The sequence below is a fragment of the Mirounga angustirostris genome, unplaced genomic scaffold (assembly GCF_029215605.1).
Source record: "Mirounga angustirostris isolate CCGP_5_RB_7025 unplaced genomic scaffold, mMirAng1.0.hap1 SCAF_15, whole genome shotgun sequence".
In the NCBI taxonomy this organism is placed as follows: domain Eukaryota; kingdom Metazoa; phylum Chordata; class Mammalia; order Carnivora; family Phocidae; genus Mirounga; species Mirounga angustirostris.
The window spans coordinates 29,126,846-29,153,393 of NW_026991723.1; the positions used below are offsets into that span (position 1 = coordinate 29,126,846).

Consider the following 26,548-nt stretch of genomic DNA (forward strand, 5'->3'; position numbering starts at 1 on the left):
CCCGCTGAGTATGGACCATGCAGGGCTCGATCCCAGGACGCTGGGATCATGACCTGAGCAGAAGGCAGACGCTTAACCCACTGAGCCACCCAGGCGTCCCCCGACATGCCAAAACTTTAAATGCTTTTTCATTTGTTTTTAGGTAAAAGACATAAGCTTTCTATTCTAAGTAGTACTTTTTATCCTGCATTGTGAAAATTTACATATGCTCACTGCAGAAATTTAGAAAAAAGTATCTAACTCCACTACCCAAATAAAAGTTCTGATCTAACTTGATCTCAGGCTGGTCCTGCTCCATTTTCTCCAGGGGAGATGGAGGAAACCAGGTAGGTTCACATCTTTCTCATCTTTTTCCCATGCCTTGTGCAAACAGCACTCACTATGCACTATGTTTTCTTTGTGTTTTCACAATGCACTGTAAGCAATGTCATGTATCTATGACAGTCTTTGAGAACATGATTTTTCATGGCAGAATGCTAGTCCATGGTTAGAATATGTCACAATTTATTTAGTCAGTTCTTTACTATTCAAAGTTTAGGCCATTTGTCATGTCTGCAATTACAATAATGCTCATGTCTCATACATAAATCTTTGTATGGATCTCTAATTACTTCCCTAGGGTAATTCCTAGAGGTGGAATGACAAAGTTAGAGTATGAACCCTGGCCTAATTCTTAGGGATATACAAACACAGGCATTTTTTGTTTTTATCATGATTCATTTCAGAGTTAGTAAAAGAAGATGGACACTGGCTGGCAGTGAACACGGTCTACAGAGAGAAGGGTGGGTCTTTGTGCGGTGGCTGCTCTTGCTTCCCTGCTACTGAACCTCAAGGGTGGTCAGGGGAGGGGGTGCTTCTAGCTACAGTATGCTATCAGGCCTGAGCGATTAACTGGATTTAATGACACCTTTTGGGGAAAAGGCACAGATGCTGTCAGGCTCATTCAAATCTCCCAATAATCACACGTTCAAAGGCAGCTCACAGTTCGTTTCTCAAGTCACCCAACAGACCATCAAAGGGATTAAAGCTCAAAAAACCAGGAGAGCGAGAGGCATGTCTTACTAGTTAAACTAGGAAAACTGGGCCCACTTGCTTCTCAGGATGTCACACACACCAGCGCCTCAGGTTGGGCACCAACGAGGAAGAAAGAAGCTTTGGGATCACAGACATGGAGTGTGGCTTCAATCACAAGACGAACAGCCACCTCTGACAGGATAGCTAAGAAGGAAGCGAACATGCTGGTGCTAAACTACTCTTGAGTGTGCTAATCTAATTTTTTCAAAGATTTTATTTATTTATTTGAGAGAAAGCAAGAGAGAGCATGAGCTGTGGGGAGGGTCAGAGGGAGAGGGAGAAGCAGACTCCCTGCTGAGCAGGGAGCCCAATGTGGGGCTCGATCCCAGGACCCTGAGATCATGACCCGAGCTGAAGGCAGATGCCCAATCCAACTGAGCCACCCAGGTGCCCTAAGCTAATCTATTTTTATCCAGTATGCCTAAGCATCCCTGGAGTAAGAACTATGCACAGGTTTTATTAAAAAAAAAAAAAAAAAGACCTAGTTAAGTATTAGACATGCCAATGCAGAACTTTCTAGAACTTACATTTTTTGGGGGGACAACTTATTTCTCTATAGTTCAAAAGTGAACCTCTGTTGGTTTCTATGATTGATATAGAATTTAACACATAACCTACCTACTTAGCTTATAAACAATCAAAGTATATATAACAGGGCTTTGGAAATCATGCATGTGCTACATGCATTTTAACTACTACTATCATTAAAAATAAGGATTTCCCTTAATTAGGATTAGGATTTCCCTTAATTAGTTTGATATTTTAAAAGGGAAATAGAAGGCTTTCTTTTTAATATACTAACCCTCAAATACATATGTGGATTATGATAATTTCTTTAAAATGTTCTATTTTTGATCCAAAATAATCACAAAATTTCCACTTTTTAAAATCCAAAACTCTTTTTTTCCTCTACCATGCAAGCCTTTAAACAAGTAAAATATACAGACATATCTGTACTAGTCCGCTTTTTTCCAACAATGGAAAACATCAAGCAAAAAGGAGCACTGCTCTCTACATAAAGAAACCTGCTCCCTTTAATTATTAAAATTAGCAAAAAGTTCTAGCTTTAGTTAAAGTTTTAAAAACCAACAAATAAATGTTTGCAAGGGAGGTGCCAATGCCTTTAATCAAAGCACTGCTTCCTGTAATCATTATACTCCACATAAAATAACAACTCTCTTTGCCATAGACAGTCAGTCTAGTACTTAGCGGCTCTGTTATTTATGGAATGCCCAAGTCCTTTTCCAGAAGCTAAGGGGTTAATATCAGATTACTTTAGTAAGAGTTCTAAACAAAGCTGGTAATGTGAGGATCTGTTGACTGAGCCAAGAAAGCAGTAAGTCAAGACAGGCCGGGCTGCGGATCAGAGAGAGGACAGTGCTCCTCAGAAGAGCAGTCAGACTCCGTGTAGCAAATGCTAGAGGACGTGGCCCCTGGGCCAGGAGCGTCTGTAAATGAGGGCAGAGGTGGCAGCTGAGCAAAACCAGATAAAACAATGTGGGGGACAGAAGGGCTATGCCTCATCTCCTCCATGCTTCCTGGGAAAGCAGAGTGGCAGGCTCCGGTCTCCAGTCAACTCTGTGAGGCAAGAAGACGTCTCCGACCACAAACTGAGCACCCGTGCACCCACTTATCTGGGTGGACACTGACATGCTTCCGCAATGAACACAGTGACCACTCAGTGCTTAGGTGCCTGGGGGTTAGTGGAAGCCAAACCCACTACAGGGCCCCTTCCTGCAGCATCCTTTCTGATCCCGAGACGGACCCAGAGCACCGCACAGAGTGGGCCCTGCCACCCACCATGGTCTGTGCTCTCTGCAGACTCCCGTCGCGTGGGCTGTAGCTGAATGCCAAGAGCCACAGCAGGGCCTCAGGGGGTTCAGCTTCTGACATCACTAACTGCTCAGCCACGATATCAGCCCATCCTCCAAAGTGAATGAACAAAAACCAGCACTCAAAGGGGCCTCCGTAGGACCTGGAACAGAATCAAAACACATGGCAGCCCGGCAACTTGATTTCTTTCTCTTTTTCGTTCTTAAAGCAACTGTAATGTTTGCAAATGGTTGGCTTCAATTGTTCTTATGCACTGAAGTACAACTTGCAAGGAATACAAGTTACACCCAGAAAAGTAGCTCACTATGCCATGCTGAACTCATCACAGGGCCATCAAAGGCAGGTCTTTCAAAACCCCATGTGCCCTGAGGACTTCAGACATTTAAATCTTTATATCCAAGGACCATGAGTACAGGACTTTGACAAAGAAAGATTCTGGACCATGACCAACAGGAATGCTACAAGATGAGAACCTGCAGGCACCCCTTCGCTTTCTGCCTGGCCTGCACAGCTGGGCTGCCATGGAAAGTGGGGCCCCCCAGCCATTATGCAGCCACCCAGAGAGCTCCAGAGCAAGAAATGAGGGGGCTCCCGGGGGTCCAGATGGAGACCAGAGAAGGGATGCAGACAGAAACATGCACGGTTTCCTTCTGACAAAACACAAGGTTCTGGTCAGTATTCTGGTAATTATGAATTTTTAATGGGCTGCATACTGTATTCTTTCCTGTCATCACGTATATGTCCAAGCTGAAAAGCTAGAAGCTTTTGTGAAGCTATCCTTCTGTCATGCTGGGAACTGAGAGGTGTGCTGGTTGTTTAAAGGGAAGACTCCATTAATATGCACAGTGACAGTGTCAGCAGCTTAATATCTCCCCTGGAGAAAATGGAGCAGACTGGCCTGAGATCAAGTTAGATCAGAACTTTCCTTCTGAACCAGGGAAGCTCCTGGAACAGGAGAGTTCTAGGCCTCTCTTGGTTTGATCTGGGCCCAAGTGATTAAATGTTTTGAAATCTAGCTCCTGGACAGTGGAGAGAAAAGAAAAAAGGAGGGTATTTATCTTATTTGTCCCACAGGAGGGAGAAGAGGTGCTCTGTGGGCCGCATCAGTGGTCAGCTGGGTTATGATGTCTCAAAAGCAAAGGACAAGCTCCACAGGGTTTCTCCCCTACAGACCTGAGCACCAGGGCTCTCTCACCCTCCCTGCTCACAGATGGGCATCACACCTGGATCAGAGCTCAGAGCTTGCCTTGCACAAATGGGCCTGGTCCGTCTTGCTGTTTTCTACCAATAACTGAGTATGTGAGGCAGTCCCAGTGGCCGGCTGAGAAAGCATCTAAACCTGCTCACCCACTCCTCCCTGCAGGTGGACCCTGAAATCTAATTAAGGCAGATCTAGGTTAAGTAGGAGTACTGTGAAGTTTTGGGTCTAGGTCCTGCTCTGCAACAGAGACAATCTGAAAGGATGCACATGGGGCTGACGGTGTTACAGGTTGTCAGTGAGTCCAATACTCTGATCCCCGCTTGGCTGCTAGTTCTTTTTTTCTCATTTATTGGTATGAATCTTGTTGAGGAGGGGCAGATGAGTAACCGGCACAAAGCCTTCATCAATGATCACGAACATAAGGAGGACCAAGTGGAATATGTGATGGCTCAGTGAGGAGATTACAGAGAATTTCAAAAGGGAATAGTGGCAAAAGGAACAAATAAAGACAGTCTTAGTAGGTTAGTATAGACAACAAATAAAATATTTGTACTCTACAAAAAAGTAAGTCAAGAGGAAGCTGAAGGGTGTTATGTCACAAAGAACTAAAAGCCTAAATGTGATTGCTTTTAGGAAAATAATGTATATGAGAGGATACTTAATATCATGTTAGAAATTAATTTATATTAGAATGGATTTTCTAACTTTAGAAAAATATTTATTAAAAAGAGGAGGAAAAGGGGCATTTTATCCTACTGTGCAGGAGAAGGTTAGAATTTCCTTCCGTAGAGAGTAAAAGGAAGGAGAAGACCAAGGGACCCAGAGGGCACCACCCTTCTCCTTCTGCATGGCTGGGGGTGGGGGCGGCATGCAGGCACTGCTTTTTTTATAGTGTCTATTTTTCTTATTGTTATGCTTATATATTTCAAAATCCAATACCGGCCATTATTCAGGACAGTTTCTATACAAGGTATTTACATACGTACCTGTTGATTCTGAGCGACACATGCAGCTCGCCATGTGCTTCCTCTACTTCTCACTCAGTAAAGTGCTTACCTGTTTGGGGATGGTCACAGACCAGTAAAGGCCATCCCCCGTCAGCCCTCCATAAAGGGACGATCAGGATCAAGAGAAACCACTGTGATGCAGACCTACGAGTCGTCAGGATTTGCTTACCCGTGAGTCTGGTCTTCAACTATTTCTCTGAGCATTTCAGAAATATGTTTCAGTGGCTGGTGCCACAGTTCTTGTGGGATCTCTGTGGGTAGAGAGACCAGAGGGAACTGAAGAAAAGTCAAACCTATCAGGATCATCTGCTGCTAAGACCAGAAGAGCTTTGGAAAAATGCCTTGTTTTTCCTGGTCCATGGGACCCATACCACTGGTCTCATGCTGTTCCCAGTTGATATCCATCCCTTAGGCCTGGGAAGATCCTCAGTGTTACACAGAACTAACCTTCAATATATGGAAGGAGACAAACTGCAGCCTGCCCTAGGACTGGAAATGTTATGTTGCAGATACCCCAGGTTTTTTTCTTTTCTACCCTCCCCATCGCTGACAATTCATGATTTCAAAGTACATGAAGATGGTAATAAAAGTCAACAGGGAACTAAGAATAGGTTGCCCAACTGTTTTTCTATGACTGTGATGAATTCAGAATATGATTTCAGGTTTAAAGGAAAGGCCAGGAAAATAATACGCAGATATCATACAAACAAATGTCCTTTCTTGAGTTAGTTTTTCTGGTTTCGTAATTATCCCATGGTTTTAAGACACATCTGAACACGTATGTATCTGCAGTTCTACACAACATCTGACAAAGTTACCACATTTCCATACAGTGATAGGCTCTGTAATTAAATACATCAGAAGATAATGTAAGCAATAGGGTAAGCACTGCTAATGATCCCACAAATGTCACGGGTTACAGGCTCGTACATTATCTTTCCCTCCTCTGAAATGCCCATAACTCTTGATTTGTAGTCTTTGAAGGCATGTTTCATTTTCTTCTTTGTATTAATTATTTAGATACTTATTTTATGTCCCCCCCTACTGTAGCTCTTGGATAGTCAGGGCTTGTAAGTGATCTATCTTTTATGCCCCACAGGACTTTACAGTGGACACAAAATCAATTTCTGATGAATAGAAGATTCTGCTATTAAAAAATACTTCAGGGGCACCTGGGTGGCTCAGTTGGTTAAGCATCTGCCTTCGGCTCAGGTCATGATCTCAGGGTCCTGGGATCGAGCCCCACATCGTGCTCCCTGCTCAGCAGGGAGTCTGCTTCTCTCTCTGCTCCTCCTTGTGTTCTTTCTTTCTCTGTCTCAGATAAATAAAGTCTTAAAAAAAATACTTCAATTTGTGAACTTAACATTCATTTTTTCCCAAAAGTAATATGCTGAAAAGCAGAATAGGAGGAACTCCTGCTAAAATTCACTTATTTATTTTTGGACATAAATCTAGGACAGTCACATAAAGGAAAAGGTAAATGGCTGACTTCATGCCCAAGGTATCACCTTAGCCTTTTGTTTATAGATTTCCCAACTTAAAAAATAACAACTCCAGTATTTTTTCTGGAGCTCATTCAGCTTTGGCTGACCTCAGGCTTTGCTAATCTGACCTAAGCTGTAAAGTGTACCCCTAGAAAGAGAAATGCTGACTTTTCTGTCTCGTTATCAAAGTTTTCCCATTGTGTTCCCACAGGGTAAGTTTCACAACACTGTTGACCCCAGGTCCCGCCAGCCTCATTACCACCTCTACCGCTAGCACCTGAGAGGACAGGGTCAGATGGGTCACTTTGGGTGAGAACCTACATCTTTTAGAAAAAGGAAAAAGAACTGGATTTTGTAAAATGCTCTGAAACTTTGAATCATCTACTTTCCTTGAATGAATCAACTTACTCAAGTCTCAGGAAAAATGCAAGTAAAAATGGCATAAAAAGGAAATACTACCGGCTCTTTCCCTCTTCTTTTTCCTTCCACAGTTAAAATGCCTTCTTCTCTGGCACAGGCCACGCTGCGTCCGTGTGCTGCCTTTCCCTCAGATGCCAGGCTGCCACGGGGAAGGATGCCTTTATTCTCTATGCCTGAAACGTTGCCTAAACACAAGTTCCTACACACGCCAACAGGTCAACTCCAGTAAGGATGGAATCATCACTTCCCCAACTGGATGTGGCCAATGGAAGGCTGGCAAATGAGACCAGAGAAGGCCATGATCCAATACACTTACTGAATTCTTTCAAAAGTCTTCTTCCCTTGGCTCGGTTAGGAGAAATTTCCCCTAAATTTCCTAGGCTTTGTTCATCATTTTATCTTTCCTTCTGCAACAAGGGGCACAGAGTGGAAAGATGAAATACAAATAAACGTACTGTTTTAATCTTCCTCAGCCAAGTCTTGGCTTGATCCTGGCATTCAGGTGGATCTGGCCAGCACCAGTAGAAGCCCGTGTTATCCGGAGCAGACTACCAAAACTTAACGAGAGGCCATTTTTTCTTTCTTTCTTTTGGTAAGTGATGATAACTGGGAAGTCCAGAAAATTCTCATTTCAAAATCCCACAGAACGTGAGACCCCGAGAGCTTAAAGGGATGTTAGAGATGACCAAGTCCGTCTCCCCTGTTTTATACATAAGGGACTGGTAGGGAAGGGTCATTATTTGTCAGTGTTCTTTCTCAGAAATTATTTTAATATGGGTAGAATCAACTTTCACGTACCTTTCGGGTGTTGGAGCAGTGCCATAATAAGAGATGGAGAAGCATAAGGAAAGTAGGTCTTGAATGTAAACTTCAGCTACAAGAGAATAAAAACTTCAAAACCACATGGGCATTACGGTTGAAAGGGATATTAAGAAAGAACAAAATCTTGCATCATCTACCCCAAAAAGACCTACTAGTACTAACATGGTCAGAATGTTTTCTTAAACATTTATTTTTAAAAAATGCTTCCAATAACCTTGTAAATATGTACCAGAAAAATGAACCTTTTTGAAATCACCTTCTGGGGCTTAAGAAAAATAAAGTTATGTTCCTGATGTCTTCATAGCAGTTCTTTACCTCACATGAACCCAATTATGCACATAAATCTCCTATTTAAGTGAGAGTTTCCAAAGCGGTTGTGAGATGTTAGGTATTCCAGCATGATTTTTTAACAACAAAAAAAGCTTGAAACAACCATGGTGCTTGCAACACTTTGAGGGCCAAAGCGCTACAGTTATTTATGCCTTCTGAAGGCAGAGTGGCTTTGAAGTATGTTTGTAAGAAATTAAAGAAATAAAAGCACTTCTAGAAACAGTGAAGTGCTCGGGCTTTGATGAATTTTGGTAAATCTGTAAATCCATGTGACCATCATCCCAGTCAAAACAGAGAACATTTCTGTTACCCCAAAAACTTCATTTGTGGTTCCACCACTCCCCAGCAACCAATATTTTGATTTCCACAAGAGAGTTTCATTTTGCTTATTCTTGGATTTCATATGAATAGAATCATAGAGTTTGTATTCTTTTGTGTCTAATTTGGCTGAACATATTTTTTTTCTTAGATTCTTCCATGTTACTCTGCTTGTTGAGTAGTTTGTTCTTCCAGTCTTTTCTTATTGCTTGAAATAATCATTGTATGAATATACCATAATGTTTATTCATTCCCCTATTGATGGGTATTTGGGTTGTTTTCAGTTTGGGGCTACTATGAAAAAAGTGTCAAATTAACATTCATATTTATGTCTTTTTGTGGACATGTGTTTTCATTTTTCTTGGGTAAATAGCACAGGAGAAGAATTACCGAGTAGACGCCTATTTAACTTTATTAAGAAAATACCTAAAAAAAAATAAAAAATTAAAAAATTTAAAAAAAAGCAAATGCCATGTAGTTTTCCAAAATGGTTGTACCATCTCACATTCCCACCAGCAATTTATGAGAATTCCAGTTGCTCCACACAGCAAACATTTGATATTGCCAATCTTACTAATTTCAGCCATTCCAGTGGGTATGAAATGTCACCTCTCTATGCGTTTACTATGCATCTTCTTGACAGCAAATGATGTTGAACAATTTTCATGTGTTTAGTGCCAACTTATGTATCTTTTTTGAAGTATGTATTCATTTCTTTTCTACATTAAAAAAAACCTGAGTTGTTTCTTAGGGAGTAAGAGATCTTTATATATTCTGAACACAAGTTCTCTGTCAAACATATGTATTGAAAATATTTTCTCTCATGTGGTGGCTTGCCTTTTCACTTTCTTAACGAATCTACCAAAGAAAAGAAGCTTTTCATTCAGATGAAATCTATAATTTACCCAATTTTTCTTGTATGGTTTATGCTTTTTTTTGCATCCATTGTAAGAAATCTTAGATTGTTCCAATGTAAAAAAAAGATACTCTCCTATGTTTTCTTCTAGGAGCTTTATAGTTTTAGCATTTACGTTGAAGTCTATGATCTATCTCTAATTAATTTTTGTATTTTGTGAGGCAGAGGTTCGTTTTTTGCCATATAGATATCCAGCTGTTTCAGCACATCTGTTCAAAATGTTCCTTTCCCCATTGAATTGCCTTGGTGTCTCTGTCAACGACCAACTGACCATACATACACACACACACATATTTCTGGACTCTTCACTCTTCAGTTCTACCAATATATCTATCCTTTTGCTGATACCTCACGGTCTTGATTACTGTAGCTTAAAGTCTTGAAATCAGGTAGTATGTGTCTGCTGGGGTTTGTCTTTTTTTTTGCATTTGTTTTTCAGAATTGTTCTGGCTATTGTTCTGGAATTTTATGGGTTCTCTCTTCACATATTTAAGTTTCTTAAAGCAATGTTCTGTAGTTTTCAGTGTAGAGGTCTTATACATCTTTTATTAAATTTACATCTAAGTATTATCATATATTTTTAAAGATTTATTTATTTATTTTGGGGGGGTAAAGAGAGAGCGTGGGGGCGAGGGGCGGAAGGAGAGGGAAACCAGACTCCATGCTCAATACGGAGCTGAAGCAGGCCCTATCTCAGGACCCCAAGATCAGGACCTGAGCTGAAACCAAGAGCTGGACACCCAACTGACAGCGCCACCCAGATGCCCCTTAAGTATATGTAACTGTGCATTTGTCTTTCTCTCTTTACTTCTGTCAATTTTTGCTTCATGTATTTTGGAACTCTCTTATTAGGCACATATCCATCTATAATTGGTATTTCTCCTGATGACCTGACCATCGTGCCATTATAAAATGTCCCTCTTTTTATCTCTTGTCATACCCTGTCCTCAAGTCTACACCATCTGCTGCTAATAGCGCTGTACCAAATTTCTGTGATGATTACTTGTATAGCCTATCTTTCCTTTCTTTTACTTTACTCTATCTGTGTCTTTATAATTAGAATGGGTCTCTTGAAAACAACATACAGTTGGATCTTAGTTTATCCAATTTGACATTTGGGCCTTTTTACTAGCATATTTAGCTAATTTTTATTTAATTTTTGTAATTAATGTGCCTGTTAGTATGTTTGGGTTTAAGTCTACCTTTTGATGTTAGTTTTCGTTTGTCCCATTTATTTATTTTTTGTTTCTCTGGCAGCTCACAGCCCTGTCTTATGACACCTCAAGTCCATCAGATTGTGCCTTTAGGGCGCCTGGGTGGCTCAGTTCGTTAAGCAACTGCCTTCGGCTCAGGTCATGATCCTGGAGTCCCTGGATTGAGTCCCGCATCGGGCTCCCTGCTCGGCAGGGAGTCTGCTTCTCCCTCTGACCCTAACCCCTCTCATATGCTCTCTCTCATTCTCTCTCTCAAATAAATAAATAATAAAATTAAAAAAAAAGAGCTTCTTTAAAAAAAAAAAGATTAAAAAAAAAAAAAAGATTGTGCCTTTAGTTCTGGGCACCTGTGACCCCACGAAACCCCCTCCCACTCCTCACATGAGTGACCTAAGGAGACGGTTAGCAGAAATCCCAATGTGGTTTCCTTTTTCAAGGCTTAAATCTCCTCCAGTTTCTATGTGCTTTTTTAGTGGCTCTCTAGTACCTTCAAATAGTTTTTAAACATATTTTGCTCAGAGTTTATAATTTTCATTAGGAGATTTAGTCTATTATTGGACTCTGCCATTGCTGGAACCAGAACCTGAACTGATCTGCTGTTTGTACTAAGCCATTAGGCAAGTTTAGAAAAAGTGGCTTGTTGTGGCAACACTAGTCCAACTGGGCACATTGATGGAACTGCACCGTGCTTGCCAAATACAACAAGGGTGAGAGGAAAGGATAAAAAGAGAATGCGAAGCACTGAAGATAAGTATTTCTGACAATGGGAAAGAATGTGGATGAATGGGATTTCTCATAAACTGTTGGGGGGAATATAAATTGGTACATCCACATATGAAAACAATTTGGCAGTATCTACAGAAGCTAAATCTTTGCATACCTAATAACCAGCACTTCCACTCCTATATATATATATATATATATATCCCAGAATGTTCAGGGCAACCCTATCTCTAAAAGAAAACAAAATCTGGAGACAACCCAGAGGCCTACCACCACTTTCCCAACAGAGTGCTATATACAGCAACACCCCACCGTGGCCACACACGACATAGAGCAATCTTGGTGAGTGGGAAAAGCAAGGCTCAAAAGACTGCACACAGTATGCTACTCTTGTTTGTTGTTTGTTTTATGAAGTGCAAAAAAGTAAAGAATACATGGGTTGGGAAATCCCATATATGTGATTACATTATTTTCAGGAAAAGCAAAAGAATGATAAACATAAACTCAGAACAGTGGCTACATGGGGGAGACAGGCAAAGCTGTAAGACAGAGACAGGCTATACGGATACATGTAAATTATTGTTACCAGTCCAGGTCTCATTTGGATATCAGATTCATAAATATTCATTTTATTAAGAATAAATGCATGACGGGAGCCTGGGTGGCTCAGTTGTTAAGCGTCTGCCTTTGGCTCAGGTCATGATCCCAGAGTCCTGGGATCGAGTCCCACATCGGGCTCCCTGCTCGGCTGGAAGCCTGCTTCTCCCTCTCCCACTCCCCCTGCTTGTGTTCTTGCTCTCGCTATCTCTGTCTCTGTCAAATAAATAAAATCTTTAAAAAAATAAAAAAAGAATAAATGCATGAATGAATGAATAAAACACAGAAAGGAAAGAGTGTTATGCATGGATCACACAGGACACAGGGTGTTATGCATTAAGGATTATGAGTAATCTAAAAATGGGCACTCAAGAAGGCAGGAGATCAATGATGAGAAATGGCCGTCGATTAAAAAGGCAGGCAATCAGGAATAGCCCTACAAAGAGAAATGACATAATATATGTATATGAAGGCCTGTGCAAAGATAAGAGGTTACTGCCCTCTTATTCTGAGACCAAAGTCAGGGCAATGAATTCTTCTTTCTTTTTTGGATCCCTGCCTTGCTTTCCACTGGGACTCAGTGTGTACCCCTCCATACCGCCAGACCAGTGTAGCCTAAGCAGGGTGATATTCTAAAAGGAAAGCAACAAAAATAGAAAAGAAAAGCAACAGAAATAGAACAAACAATCTTAAAATCTGTATGGAACCATGAAAGACCCTGAACAGCCAAAGCAATCTTGAGAAAGAAGAACAAAGCTAGAGTCAGCAGACCCTCTGATTTCAAACCTTATTATAAACCTATAGTAATCAAAACAGTATTGTACTGGCATAAAAACAGACCCACAGATCAACAGAACAGAGAGCCCAGAAATAAACCCACACATACATGGTCAAGGAGCCAAGAATATACAAAGGGGAAAGGACAGTCTCTACAATTAATGGTGCTGGGAAAACTGGACAGCCACATGTAAAAGAATGAAACTGGACCACTATCTTAACAACATATACAAAAAATAAACTCAAAATAGATTGAAAATAGACTGAAACCATAAAACTCCTAGAAGAAAAAACAGGTGGGAAGTTCCTCAACAATGGTCTTGGTGATGATTTTTGTATCTGATTCCAAAAGCAAAGAGAACCAAAGTGAAACTAAGTAAGTGAACTGCATCAAACTAAAGAGCTTCTGTACAGCAAAAGAAACCATCAACAGAATGAAAAGGCAACTACCAAATAGGAGAAAATATTTGCAAATCATATATCTGATAAGGGGTTAATACCCAAAATATATAAAGAATTCATTAAAATTCAATACAAAAAAAATCTGGTTAAAAAAATGGGCAGAAAATATGAATAGACATTTTTCCAAAGAAGACCTACAGATGGCCAACAGGTACATGAAAAGGTGTTCAACGTCACTCATCATCAGGGAAATACAGATCAAAACCACAACAAGGAATCGCATCACATCCGTTAGAAGAGCTAATATCAAAAAGACAAGAAATAACAAGTGTTGGCAAGGATATGGAAAAAAAGGAACCCTAGTGCCCTGTTGGTGGGAATGTAAATTGGTGCAGACACTCTGGAAAGCAGTATGGAGGTTCCTTGAAAAAATAAAAATAGAACTACCAAATGATCCAGTATCCCACAACTGGGCATTTACCCAATGAAAATGAAAACACTAACTCAAAAAGATAGTTAATTAACTATACCCCCTATGTTTACTGTAGCATTGTTTACAGTAGCAATGACATGAAAACAACCTAAGTGTCCACTGATGGATGAATGGATAAAGAAAATGCGGTCTATGTATATACAATGGACTATTATTCAGCTGTTAAAAAAGGTGCTATCTTGCCATTTGCAACAACATGGATGGAACTTGAGGGCATTATCGTAAGTGAAGTAAGTCAGACAGAGAAAGATAAATACTATATGATATCACTTATATGTAGAATCAAGAAACAAATCAAAGCAAAACACCCCTTGAGCTCACAGATACAGAGAACAGACTGGTGGTTGCCAGAGGCAGGCTGGGGAGTGGGAGAAATGAGTGAAGGGGATCAAAAGGTACAAACACTTCCAGTTATAAAATAAATAAGTCTCATGGATGTAACATACAGCATAGTGACTACAGTTAATAACACTGTATTGCATATCCAAAATCTGCTAAGAGAGTAGATCTTAATAGTTGTCACTACAAGAAAAAAAATTCTGTGACTTTGTGGTGACAGATGTTAACTAGACTTACTGTAACATTTCACAATATATACAAATATTGAATCATTATGTTGTACACTTGAACCTGGTATTTGTTAATTAGACCTCAATAAAAAAAAATAAGAAGAGACAAATGACTCAAAAGCAACCGCAACTCCAGTCCGAATCCGCAGTGCCCAAGACCAAGAGCCAGGAGCAAGGCTGATAAGAAAAACACACTTAAGCTATTGCTTTCACCAGTGTCTTCAGACCCAGCCTAGGTGTTGTTCAGGAGTCAAGGGGGCAGGTTTTCTAGAGGCTGGTTCCTAACTGGGAATACAAAAAATGCACAAGGGAGGATAAAAGATATTTACAGTTATGCCTCAAAATGGGTGTGAGGGCCAACCAATGCCTTTCAGCAGAGCTCTCCTCCTGAATTCCAGGCTGGGTACCACTGAAACGTGGTTTGCTACAGTCTATTTAACCTCCCTAGGGAAAAAGGATGGGAGAAAACACATCATAAATATTTATGATTGCCTTAAAAAGCGGAAACATCTGCTAAAACCTGAGAGATTTCTTTGGTGCAGGGGTGTGTGGGATTGTAGCAGGTAACAGTCACACAGCACTGCTCTCTTCAGTCAGGCTGTGGAAAGCATGGTGAGGGACCATGGCCTACCTCCTGGGAAGCTGCAGTGACCCAGGCGCCCTGACAGGCAAGGCCCCACACATAGTATAGGGCAGTTAAAGTGCCCAACAGTGAAAGCTCTGGTGGGAACGCTTCCTGTTTCACAAGGTCCCTCTAATCAGTCCCCGGCCCTTGGCAGGGCTTGTCTGGCTTCTGCTGATGGGGCCCCACAGTACAAGTCTTCCTACAGCCCTCACGCCTGGCTTCTTGCTCGCTGATTGTGTCCAACTCGCACTTCTTGGTCACTGCCACTCCTAGCTGCTTCTCTACAATGATTCAAATCTCTCCTTGTCACTTTTACTGGCTCCTTTCTCTCCTGGAACCCAATTCACATTTGGGTCTCTCCTAGCTAGGCAAGGAAACTCTAATAATTAAGAATGCCCAGCACTCCTTTGTAATATGTGGCATTCCTTCTTAGCACCTGCCATATAGACTCCAGAATGCCTGGGCAGGGCGGAGGCCCGCTTGGCAGACAGCATGCAACACAGGCGCCGGAAAATGCCTCCTCCAGGGTGGCACGTGCTGGCATGAGAGTCCTCTTACACAAGAGCAGGTAAATGCTTCTGGGTACCAGGGCACAGGGCAGACAGAAACTATCCTGATTTATTTTCTACTAAAATGGTTTTACCTTTGCTGGGGCATTCATTTGGAAGCTTTCTTCATAAGCAAAACAGTTTATCAAAATTACTAAAAATAAAGTGCTCCTTCCTGGTGATTAGCTAGATACTCTTAACAGCCTTTTTTGTCTTTGGGGGAATGAGTAATATATGCAATATAACAAACCTGCTTGTTTTTTTTTTCCAGAGCTTCCACAAAGCACCGTGTAAACACTTGAATAGCGGCTAGTACTTCTGGGGCTCCGTCGGTTTCCAGAAGTGCACACCTGAGCAATGCAAAGCCAGATTACACTACACGTAATGATTAATCTGGCAAACACGTGAGCCTGAATTGTAAAAGGAAAGAGTGGAAACGTTCTTTTTGTGCCATAAGCTTCAGCAGTATCTTAGCTCATCAGATTTCAGTCCTCGTGTGAAAGTAGGAGAAATCTCACTCCTTTTCTAAATACTTCCATTAAAATAGCAATCGGCGGAGCTTCCTTTCTTGGTTTTTAAATTATTAAGCACTGCATATCCCTTCCACATAGGCCTGAGTGCTCTTTAGAAATACTCGCACATTGTACGCCCAGGCATGCAAAATCAACAGACCTTTTGCTTTTTCAAGTGGAGAAAGAGCTGCCCAAGCGGGTAAAATGCCTTGGTCAAATCCACCCAGAGAAGCGGTGAAAGAATCTGTGAAAAATCTGCCTTGTACCTGGACTGGTTTTTGTGCATTTTCATACAACTAACTATATGTTGAAACAAAAGAAATCAACTCAAACTTTGCTCGCTTTAAACTAAAAACATCATTCTGACTTACTCCTGTGCTCATTTATTTAGCCTGAAGTTGGTATGTTAAGACCAACTCAAGGACTGGGTTATTTGCTGTTGTAAAAATTCCTTTCCCCAGGGTTACTGTCTGCCCTGGAGGCTCTACTGCTGAGGGCGAGGGGGATGAAGGCGGGGAGAGTAAGCGCCAGCACCCAGGAAAGATGGAAACCCTCCCTTGGTAACAAGATCCCACTAACGGCCAGCCATGACCCAACCTGGTATCCAGTGGTCTCTCATCTCTCTTCACCTGTAAATCCAATGAACTTCCTAAGAAGTACTCATATTTGTAAAATTAATGTGTTTTAGGATAACATGCATAGTTGATTTTGCCTTTCAGCTCTAAGAATGGCATTATTTATTTCTTTTTCTCAGTTTTTCCTTAGCTTTAAATTCCTTTAAAAAGATCGGTCAGCCCTCATGTGGTGAAGGGAGTACACTGCTATGCTTTATTTTGAGCTGAGAAAAGTCCTACATGAACAGTTAATGATTTAATATCTAATTCGATTTTGCCTTTCTACCATTATAATTAGAACTTTAAATGGTTTTAAAAAACTTATTTTTAATTCTTAGGCATTGGCTTTTAAATATACACTGATATTTAGGTTTTACCAAATAGCTCAGAGGGGTAAGACAGAATCAGAAACTAACTTCCCCATTGTATAGCTAGAGACTACCACAAAATTTTTTATTCATATTTGGAAACTGGCTTTTCTAGATCAATTATTAGCAAAAATAGCACATCATTTACCTGAACATTTCATCAACAATTCTGAATATGGCAGGGTGGCAGGCTGCTTCAGGCTGTAAAGGAAGAGACCAAAAGAAAGTAAAATATCAGAAGCATTTCATGGATAACATATGACTGGTTATTATCAGGGAGATGAGTTGTCTAGAACTGTTGGTGTCTAGAAAATGGGCATATCCCTTTGGGTTGGGGAAAAAAAAACCAACGCTGAGTGCATGGAAAAAGCCTTGCATTACAAACACAAATTGGTTCTCTAGGAGCAAAGAGATTATGGGCAAGCTTTGTTTCCTCTTTATACTCCTGTATGTTCTACATTTTCTCCAACAGGCCAATATGATCCAGAGAAAGAATCAATAAGTATCATGGGAAATTTAAAAATACCTTTCACCAGCATGCTGTAGTAAAGGCAGAGCCTGTTTGTGTTGCTAGTTTTACACCTGCCCGTGTGTCTGACCACCCCCCATGGCCCAGAAGTGCCCCAAGGTCACGTCTGGGCCTGCTATCTTTTCATTCCTCCTTATTAGGCAATGAGTACATAGTAATTTAGAATTATTATTGAGGAAAACAGTGACTACTACCATCCTGGACTAAATAATATCACATCTTAGTGCACTATGAATTTAACAGCTTAAATTTAGGATGAAAAAGGGGCTAATGAAAATAAAATATAGATACCATCATTTTGAAGAAGAAAAGTGATTTATTCTGTGAATATTTTTGTGATGGTTTTGATGATTTCAATCTGCAGAAGTTGACCTACTGTGGCCTAGGTGGGGCTTCAGTGGGCCTGACCCAGGCTGCCTATCTTCTCAGCCAGAGCTCAAAGCATAACATTAAGCCAGATGAAAATGCCATTTGCGGGATGCCTGGGTGGCTCAGTCGTTAAGTGTTTGCCTTCAGCTCAGGTCATGATCCCAGGGTCCTGGGATCAAGTCCCTCATCGGGCTCCTTGCTCAGCAGGGAACCTGCTTCTTCCTCTGCCTGCAGCTCCCCATGCTTGTGCTTTCACTCTGTCTCTCTGACAAATAAATAAATAAATAAATAAATAAATAAATAAATAAATAAATAAAATCTTTAAAAAAAAAGAAAAAAATGTCATTTGTGTTCTGAAACAGATTTTACAGTAGCATCCAAATGTGAGTGGATTAAGCTCTACAAGGGACATTTCTTTGAGTCCTACTGCACTTGCTATGACCAGCTTTGGTAAACATTTTTTCATAGCCCCTCAGCAAGAAAAGAAGAAGAAAGGATATGCTTTGCCTCACAAGTTTTCTGGGCCATGGTGAAGAAAGAATGGAGTCTACCTCCATAGATTTTCTTTTCCACTTTCCAGTCTGCGCTGGCCTTTTGAATTGTAACATTGAACGTGTGCCATCTAGTGTTCACATCCTGCCACTACAGGCTGTCCCAGCCCGCTCCAGGCAAGAACACTGCCACTTGTTGAAAGGATGGGAAGATTTCCTTTTAATTACTGGAAGAGAGGGATTTGTGCTTTGCAAGTTACAAATTGCTACTCTTTAAGTAGAATAACCCACATTCCCTAATCCTTCATTGATGTGAATTTTTATTTAAAAGAAACCAACTAAAAATTCTCATAGGTAAATTCATTATGTACTCAAGAAATAATGTGGCAGGACCATGGTTCAACAGAAGGGAGGCAAATTATTTCTTGGCTTTGATCTCAGGCAAGTCAGTTCATCTCCCTGTGTCTCGGACCCACTGTAAATAATAACAGCTATTAAGAGGTCACTGGATAAATGCCCAGAAAGTATCATAAACCTTTCTACATATTCATAATGGAAAAATCAAACAAGAGAAAAGCGAACTATATGTTTTAGAGTGATTCATCAGATTTGCCAAAAATTTTTCAAACTTTCATAGATGGACAATATGCCTGAATAAGTGTTTGTGTCACATGCACACAAGCAGACATACAAGAGCCTGAAAACGCACTGATAGAAAACCAAAATTGGAAATGGTAAAATAGAACCATTCCTTTCAATCCAAATGGTCTAACTAATCTACAGCCACAATGTAAATTTGATGCTAGCAGAAAATCATTCAGTACTATTTACAGGGGGGCGCCTGGGTGGCTCAGTCGGTTAAGCGTCTGCCTTTGGCTCAGGTCATGATCCTGGAGTCCTGGGATCAAGCCCTGCATGGGGCTCCCTGCTCAGCAGGGTGTCTGCTTCTCCCTCTGCCCCTCACGCTGCTCGTGCTCTCTCTCTCAAATAAATAAATAAAATCTTAAAAAAAATACTGATTACAGGGAGGGATTTCTAAATCGCCAATGACAAGATAATCCAATGGGTAGAATAGGCTGTCATGAAAATAAAGGGGGAGAAGAACGTTCTAACTTAGATCGTTAAGAGAGGACTAGAGTTTGGACATACTTTTATTTTATGCAGTGTTTTCTATCAAAACCACTCAATCCAATGTTTTAAATGTCTCCAGAATGTGTGGAACCTCCTGCTCTCTCCATGCCATTGGACTCTCTGCTTAGATTTCCTTCTATCTAAAAAAAAAAAAAAAAGATTTCCTTCTATCCTAAATATTTCATATTTCAAATATTTATTTGTTCTCAGCCTGCTTCTACAACCCCTTTTAGCTTTTACAACAAATAAGATGCCAGGAGGCAGGAGAACCTTGCTGAAACAGCAGTGGCAGAGATTTTGATTTAAAAACCAGTCTTCCTTGCTGCCCCAGAGCTGTGAACAGCTCTTTCTCATCTGAAGCCTTTACTGATGGTTTTTCAAATGAGACTCTTTACACTTCCCGAGCACATAATTTCAGGGTCAGTGAGTCCCCTCATGAAGCCTGGAGTGGTCACAGGCCAGGCATGTGTCCCAGTGACATCAAATCACAAAAGCAAACTTAAGCTGCTTTTCTTTATCAAGAGAATCCTCCAAATAGAATTAAAGTCTTAATTTATGCTTCTTTGGAAGCCATAAATTTCCCTCCCCTAAATCTTTACAGCATCCTTGTGAGGGAAGAGCCAGACATTTAACCCCTCTGTGCCCTATCTTATTTGTAGAATGGGACCCTACAGCCCACCACGGGCTACCCTGCAACCCAGAGCCTCGAACCCTAGCTCTAAAGCCCTGCAATCTGGGCGATTATCTTTCCTGTAAAAATGAGGGAAAGAAAAACTTTCTTGGGTTCCATCTGTTTGTCTTTCTCCATCCTACCAAAATCTGTTCCTTCTCAAGCTCTGCTCTTCTCCATCTGGCCTAACGATTTCCATGTACACATTATTTCAAGTCTAGGGAAACTATGTCACCAAGAGGCCATCAATAACACACGTTTTGCCTTCTTTCCTCCCTTCACACCACCCCCAATCCTTTCACTGAATGTCGGAGGATGAACAGAAGATGATGATGGAGAGCTTCGGACTCTGGCTTCCTTTTCTTATCGACCAGATTGTTCTGTTGGGTGTGCATCCCCTTCCTGTCTCCCACAGCTACCCAGAAATGCATCGTTTATCTCCTCTCTGCCTAGGACAGCCTATTCCCAGCCCTCAACAAAACGAGGCAAGACAGAGTCAACACAGTAGAAATGCGCAGTGGCCGTGTGCTCTTGGCCTGTTGGTTGTGGGGGAAAGGTGAGGGAGAGGCCAACTGTACAAATAACATCCATGCACACTCTCTGCCCTTGATGCCTAATCTGTTATTTTCATCCCAATTCATCAAGGATTATTACAAGCCACTTGTCACTTGAAAGAGGCCTGAGAACATGGAAGAACAGAATTCTCATGGAAGAAATCTTTCCTCTTTTCTACCATTTTCTGATTCCTTGTGTGTGCTCGATAGAGTATGGGGAAGAGGGGAAGAAAAGAGAGACTACAAACCAGAAAGGGAAATTGTACTATGATTCGAGGTAATTCACAGACAAAAGTGAATGCCTCATAGAAAAAAGGGCAGTGAGGAAACAGAAAAGTTCTCAAGCCTTTTCCATTTATCATCCTTCACAGATATTTTTATCTAAAAAATAAAGAGGGAAATTGGAGGTAAGAGAGAAGATGAAGTTCAGGAAGCCTGGAATAGATTCTCTTTCGTGGTCTGTTCTACGAGAGTTAAATACTTTACTCAGGAACGGTCATTCTCTTCAAGAAGAAATGGCTGATGAGAAGCTTGCCCTCCAGGTGCGCGGCGTACGCAGGAGCCAGCAGTCCCGGCCCACTCAGCCCACTCCTCCAAACCCTGACGGGCGGGAGCCCCTGTGGTGATATATGTATGTAATTGAAGGGTGACTGTATTTACCAGAAAATACCTTTCCTCTTTTAAAAAAGGGATTCTCCAGAAGATTCATTCCAATAGTAAACTCTTTTATAGAGCTCAAAAGCAATTTGGTTTTTAAGATACCGACTTATATGAAACCTTTATATCTATTGTGTAAAGTACCTTTATTAATACGTATGTTTTATTATGCCATTTTCTTCTTTTCTGCTTTCAGAATGCTAAACGTAAAACTGTAAATATCCCTTTTACATTTCAGGACCTATTTTGTTTCAAAACACTCAAGTTTCTTTCAACAAATTTGAGCCTGGAAAAATTATTATTTTTAATCTTTACCAGATGTTGTTTATACTACAAGCAATTTTTTTCAGTACTCCATAATGCAATTATTGTTTAATTAGTGATAAATGTATCATTTCTGGGCTTAAAAGAAAAACAACTTAAGCACCAAATGTACTTCTGTATTTTAAATTTACCTGTGCTCTCCAAGAGCGTTAAGACGCAGGGGATGTCAGCTCTGGATGCAGAACAAGAAACCCCAAATCTGAAGTTCTTTCTAGCCTTGCCCAGTGGCCTCTGTCCAGTGAGCTGAACTTGTGCAGCTTGAGCAGGAAGATAGCCCCTCAGCTTCCTGCTGCTTCTTGGCTCAGTCACTAAGTGGCACTGAAACCCCAGGTCGAACACTGCACTTTGTTTTTTGTTTTTTCTCTCTCCCTTCATTTGACTGGTCGGTTGCAAAGTCCTGCATCCCCAACAGTAGGAATCCCCAGCACTTGCAATCTGGGCCTCCTTCTTTACAGAGATGATGCCTGGAGCGGGGGAGGGTGTGTGTGTCTGGTGCCCCCCAGAGGTCGATGCTGGGAAGTGCAACTACTGTCCCAGATGCAGATTCTTCACCTTTTTGCTACAAGCGTAAGCCATCACCACACTTTCCTATTCTACCACTGCTAAATTACATGCACCACATTAAAGAGCTCAAAAAAAGAAATGCTTAAAGGACTGCTAATGAAAAAGCAGGAAAAGAAAGCCCTAGAACATTAGTAAGAAGTTATTCAAGTACAGAAAACTGACATCATCTGGGATGTGGAGTTAATTCTTCAGTATAATCTTTTATTAAAGGGAAACTGTGCTTGGAATGTTGTGTAAAGGCAGTTTTTCTTTTTGAAGTGGCTATAATTGCTCTTTGGAGAATGAAAACAACACATCCTATCTCACATCAGGGGTATCTGCATGCTTTTATTCTTAAGCTCTTATTAAATTAAGAAATAATTCCTCTACCACCCCCCGTCCTCAGCTTTACTGAGGTATACTCGACAAGATAAAGAAATGATTTTAATTGAGCTACAAAGACTTTCAGGTAGGAGGGAATAGATTCAAAATCTGAAAAAACAAAAACAAAATGCACCCCATCTCCCTTCCCCCTCTCCTCCCTGCTCTTTCCTGGGCAAATCTATTGGTGAAGGCGAGGGAGCAGCTTCTCTGGACCCAGCTCGAGGGGCAGGCGGCGTGCGGGGTCAGCCAATGAATGACTGAATCAAAGGGCATGGGAACCAGGGTACATCCCAGCCCTGGCATGCAGCAGGGCAGCCAAGCACAGCGCCACCGTGCCACCCAGCCCGCACTTCTCATTTAAATGTGGAATAGAAACAATAGCTTTCTGGGCTCCACAGACAGAATGGTAACTGGAAAACATAATATCCTTCTGATTCTGGTCAGTCTTGGGAAACCAAACAGGGTCAAAAAACCCTGCATAATTAGCAAGTGGCTTTCACTGCTTTGGTGACATCAGTTTTTTAAGGTAGGTCTGAAGCTATGGATTACGGTCTTGCAGTGTGTGTTCTGTCAAGGAAAACACGAGACTATCTGCTTTGAAAAGTTTCAGTCTGCAGAATAAATGACAAACTGAGGCTAATACTGCCATTTATTTAGGAGCCACCAGTTGTGGCAGGGAGCCATGAACTTGGGGGCAGTTCAGCCCATGGAAGCCAAAGGGTGAGTCTCAAAAGTAAGCAGGTTTCAAAAACGTGTTTTTATTTTATTTTAAAGATTTTATTTATTTATTTGTCAAAGAGAGAGAGAGCGCACGCACATGAGCCGGGGGGAGCGGCAGGCAGAGAGAGAAGCAGGCTCCCCTCTGAGCAGAGAGCCTGATGTGGGACTCGATCCTATGACCCTGGGATCATGACCTGTGCCGAAGGCAGACGTTTAACTGACTGAGCCAACCAGGCATCCCTTGTTTTTATTTTAGAAGTCAAAAAGATATATGCATTAAGAATTCAGGTAATATTAGATTGGTGCCTTATTAGTCTTAATAGAAAATAACAAGCTTTACAATCTACACATTTAATGCAATTCCTATAAAATAACAACAGCATTTTTCACAGAGCTAGAACAAACAATTCTAAAATTTGTATGGAACCACAGATGACCCCAAATAGCCAAAGCAATCTTGAAAAAAAAAAGCAAAGCAAAGCTGGAGGCATCACAATTCCAGACTTCAGGCGATATTACAAAGCTCTAGTAATCAAAACAGTATGGTACTGGCACAAAAGGAGACACAAAGATCAATGGAACAGAACTGAAAATCCAGAAAATCCAGAAAAAAACCCCCCCCACAATTATATGGTCAATTAATCTTCAACAAGGCAGGAAAGAATATCCAATGGGAAAATGTTTCTTCAACAAATGGTATTGGGAAAACAGGACGGCAACATGCAAAAGAATGAAACTGGACCACTTTCTTACACTATCCACAAAAATAAATTCAAAATTGATTAAAGACCTAAACGTGAAACCTGAAACCATAAAAATTCTAGAAGAGAACACAGGCAATAACTTTTTTGACATAGGCTGTAGCAACTTCTTTCTAGATATGAAACTTCTTTCCAGATATGTCTCCTGAGGCAAGGAAAATGAAAGCAAAAATAAACTATTGGGATTACATCAAAATAGAAAGCCCAGCAAAGGAAACAGTGAACAAAACGAAAATGAAAAGGCAACGTATGGAATGGAAGAAGATATTTGCCAATGCCATATCCAATAAAGGGTTAGTATCCAAAATAAGTAAAGAACTTATAAAACTCAATACCCCCAAAACCAAATAATCTAATTAAGATGGGCAGAAGACATGAACAGACATTTCTCCAAAGACGACATCCAGATGGGCAACAGACACATGAAAAGATGTTTATCATCACTCATCATCAGAGAAATGCAAATCAAAACCACGATGAGATATCACCTCAAACCTGTAATAATGGCCCAAATCAACAACACAAGAAACAATAGGTGTTGGTGAGGTTGTGGAGATAAAGGAACCCTTGTGCACTGTTGGTAGGAATGAAAACTGGTGCAGTCACTCTGGAAAATAGTATGGAGGTTCCTCAGAAAGTTAAAAATAGAACAACCTTATGCTACAGCAATCACACTACTGGGTATTTACTCAAAGAATACAAGAACACCAATTCAAGGGCCACCTGGCTGGCTCAGTTGGAGGGGTGTACAACTCTTGACCTTGGGGTTGGGAGTTCAAGCCCCATGTTGGGTATAGATTACTTACATAAATAAATATTTTTTTTCATACATAAATATCTTTTTTAAAAAAGAGCACTAATTCAAAGGGATATATGCACCCCTATGTCTATAACAGCATTATTTACAATATCCAAGATATGGAAGGAGCCCAAGTGTCCACTGATTGATGAATGGATAAAAATGTGGGATCTACATACAATGGAATATCATTCAGCTTTTAAAAAAGAATGAAATCTTGCCATTTGCAACAACATGGATGGAGTTAGAGAGTATAATGCTAAGCAAAATAAGCCAGTCAGAGAAAGACAAATACCTTATAAATTCACTCACACGCGGAATTTAAGAAACAACAAACGAGCAAAAGGAAAAAGAGAGACAAAACAAGAAAGACTCTTAGCTATAGAGAACAAACTGATGGTTACAAGAGGGGAGGTGGGTGTGGGAAGGGGTGAAACAGATGATGGGGATTAAGAGAACACTTATCATGATGAGCACCAGGTGATGTATGGAAGTGCTGTATCACTATATTGTACACCTGAAACTAATATAATACTGTATGTTAACTACCTGGAATTAAAATAAAAATTTTAAATTAAAAAAAAAAACCTACCAAAAAAAAAAAAAAAAGGAGAAGAAGAAGAAAAAGAAGAAGAAGAAATGAAAAGAAAAAACTAATGATGTAATGTATGGGGATTAACATAAGAATAAAAAAATATATATATATAAAAAAAAAAAAAAATGAAAAGAAAATACCAGGCTTTCAAGTCCCCGAAAGACCAAAGCACATTTGGGGAGATCATTTCCCTTTGTACAACCTGTACCACACTTTTATCTTTTGTTTTTGCAACATCTTGTAACTATAGAATTTCCAGGGCTATTTCTGGACAGTCCCAAGAGATGGAGACATAATTAACAGTGCTCCATATAAAATACAAGTTACGTAGACCATCACACTTTAATTACTCTCAGAATCCAACTCTAATGTAATAGGTATCAAGTTTCTTCTGGAGGAAAACACAGCAGGCCCCTGCTATCTGAGTCTTCGAGATCTCTCTCTGATACTTCTGCACGGCCTTGTCACTGCACCAAGATACTGTGCTGCGATAAATGAATCAGATGATGCAATTAGGAAGCAGGCTCTTCAGGTTACCCTTGTAATCACTCAGTCACGTCACAGGCATATTCCAGCCTGCCGTGTTTTCTAGCACTGTAGACCCAGGATGCCTGAGGAGAGCGGCCCACGCCAATCAGGGGCTTGCAGCTCTGAACTGTAATTACCTCCTTGAACCATAAGGCATAGAGAGGTCACATCCTGCCAATGCCACGATAAATTAAACCAAATAACACCCTCTGGAATCCTTTAACCATAATGGAAGCTCCGAATCCCTACACACACGAGCCTGATAAATACTTCTGTAGATCAACTGACTGCTAAGCTGTCTGCCTGGGGGATATTAAACTATAAAAGTTGGAGACTGAAGGCTGTGTAGTGCAGTGTTCAGTGGGGGTGACTGCCTCCTGGCTCTCATATGCTGGGATATCCTGTGCTCGCTGGAGTGCTCTCAAGCCAGAGGGCCACAGGTAAAAAGGACATGGGGGAAGTTCAGAGAAGAACCACAGGACCAAAGAAAGGCTGCAGAATCAAACCAACTCAGAAAAGCCAACGGAACTGGAATTTCTCTATAGGGACAAGACCTAAAGAAAATTAAGGACCCCACAAGCAAGGAAATAACTCAGTTACTGTTATTTTGTCCCTGAGAAAGGACTAGGGAAAATTAAATTATACC

At 40.8% G+C, this 26,548-nt stretch overlaps 1 protein-coding gene across 13 annotated transcripts in view; it reads right to left on the reverse strand.

The window, feature by feature from the left end:
• Positions 1-26,548, reverse strand: part of FANCC (FA complementation group C) — a 284,485-nt gene that overhangs the window by 21,896 nt on the left and 236,041 nt on the right. For all 13 annotated transcript variants that reach the window (XR_010407814.1, XM_064579759.1, XM_064579761.1 and 10 more), the window contains 5 exons: positions 16,996-17,048; positions 15,604-15,703; positions 7,818-7,893; positions 5,285-5,366; positions 2,875-3,049 (listed from right to left, as the gene is read on the reverse strand). Coding sequence is in view for 12 of the 13 variants with exons in the window: in XM_064579759.1 (XP_064435829.1) it covers positions 2,875-3,049; positions 5,285-5,366; positions 7,818-7,893; positions 15,604-15,703; positions 16,996-17,048 (486 nt within the window). In the remaining variant the exon portion in view is untranslated. The remainder of the gene's footprint in view (positions 1-2,874; positions 3,050-5,284; positions 5,367-7,817; positions 7,894-15,603; positions 15,704-16,995; positions 17,049-26,548) is intronic.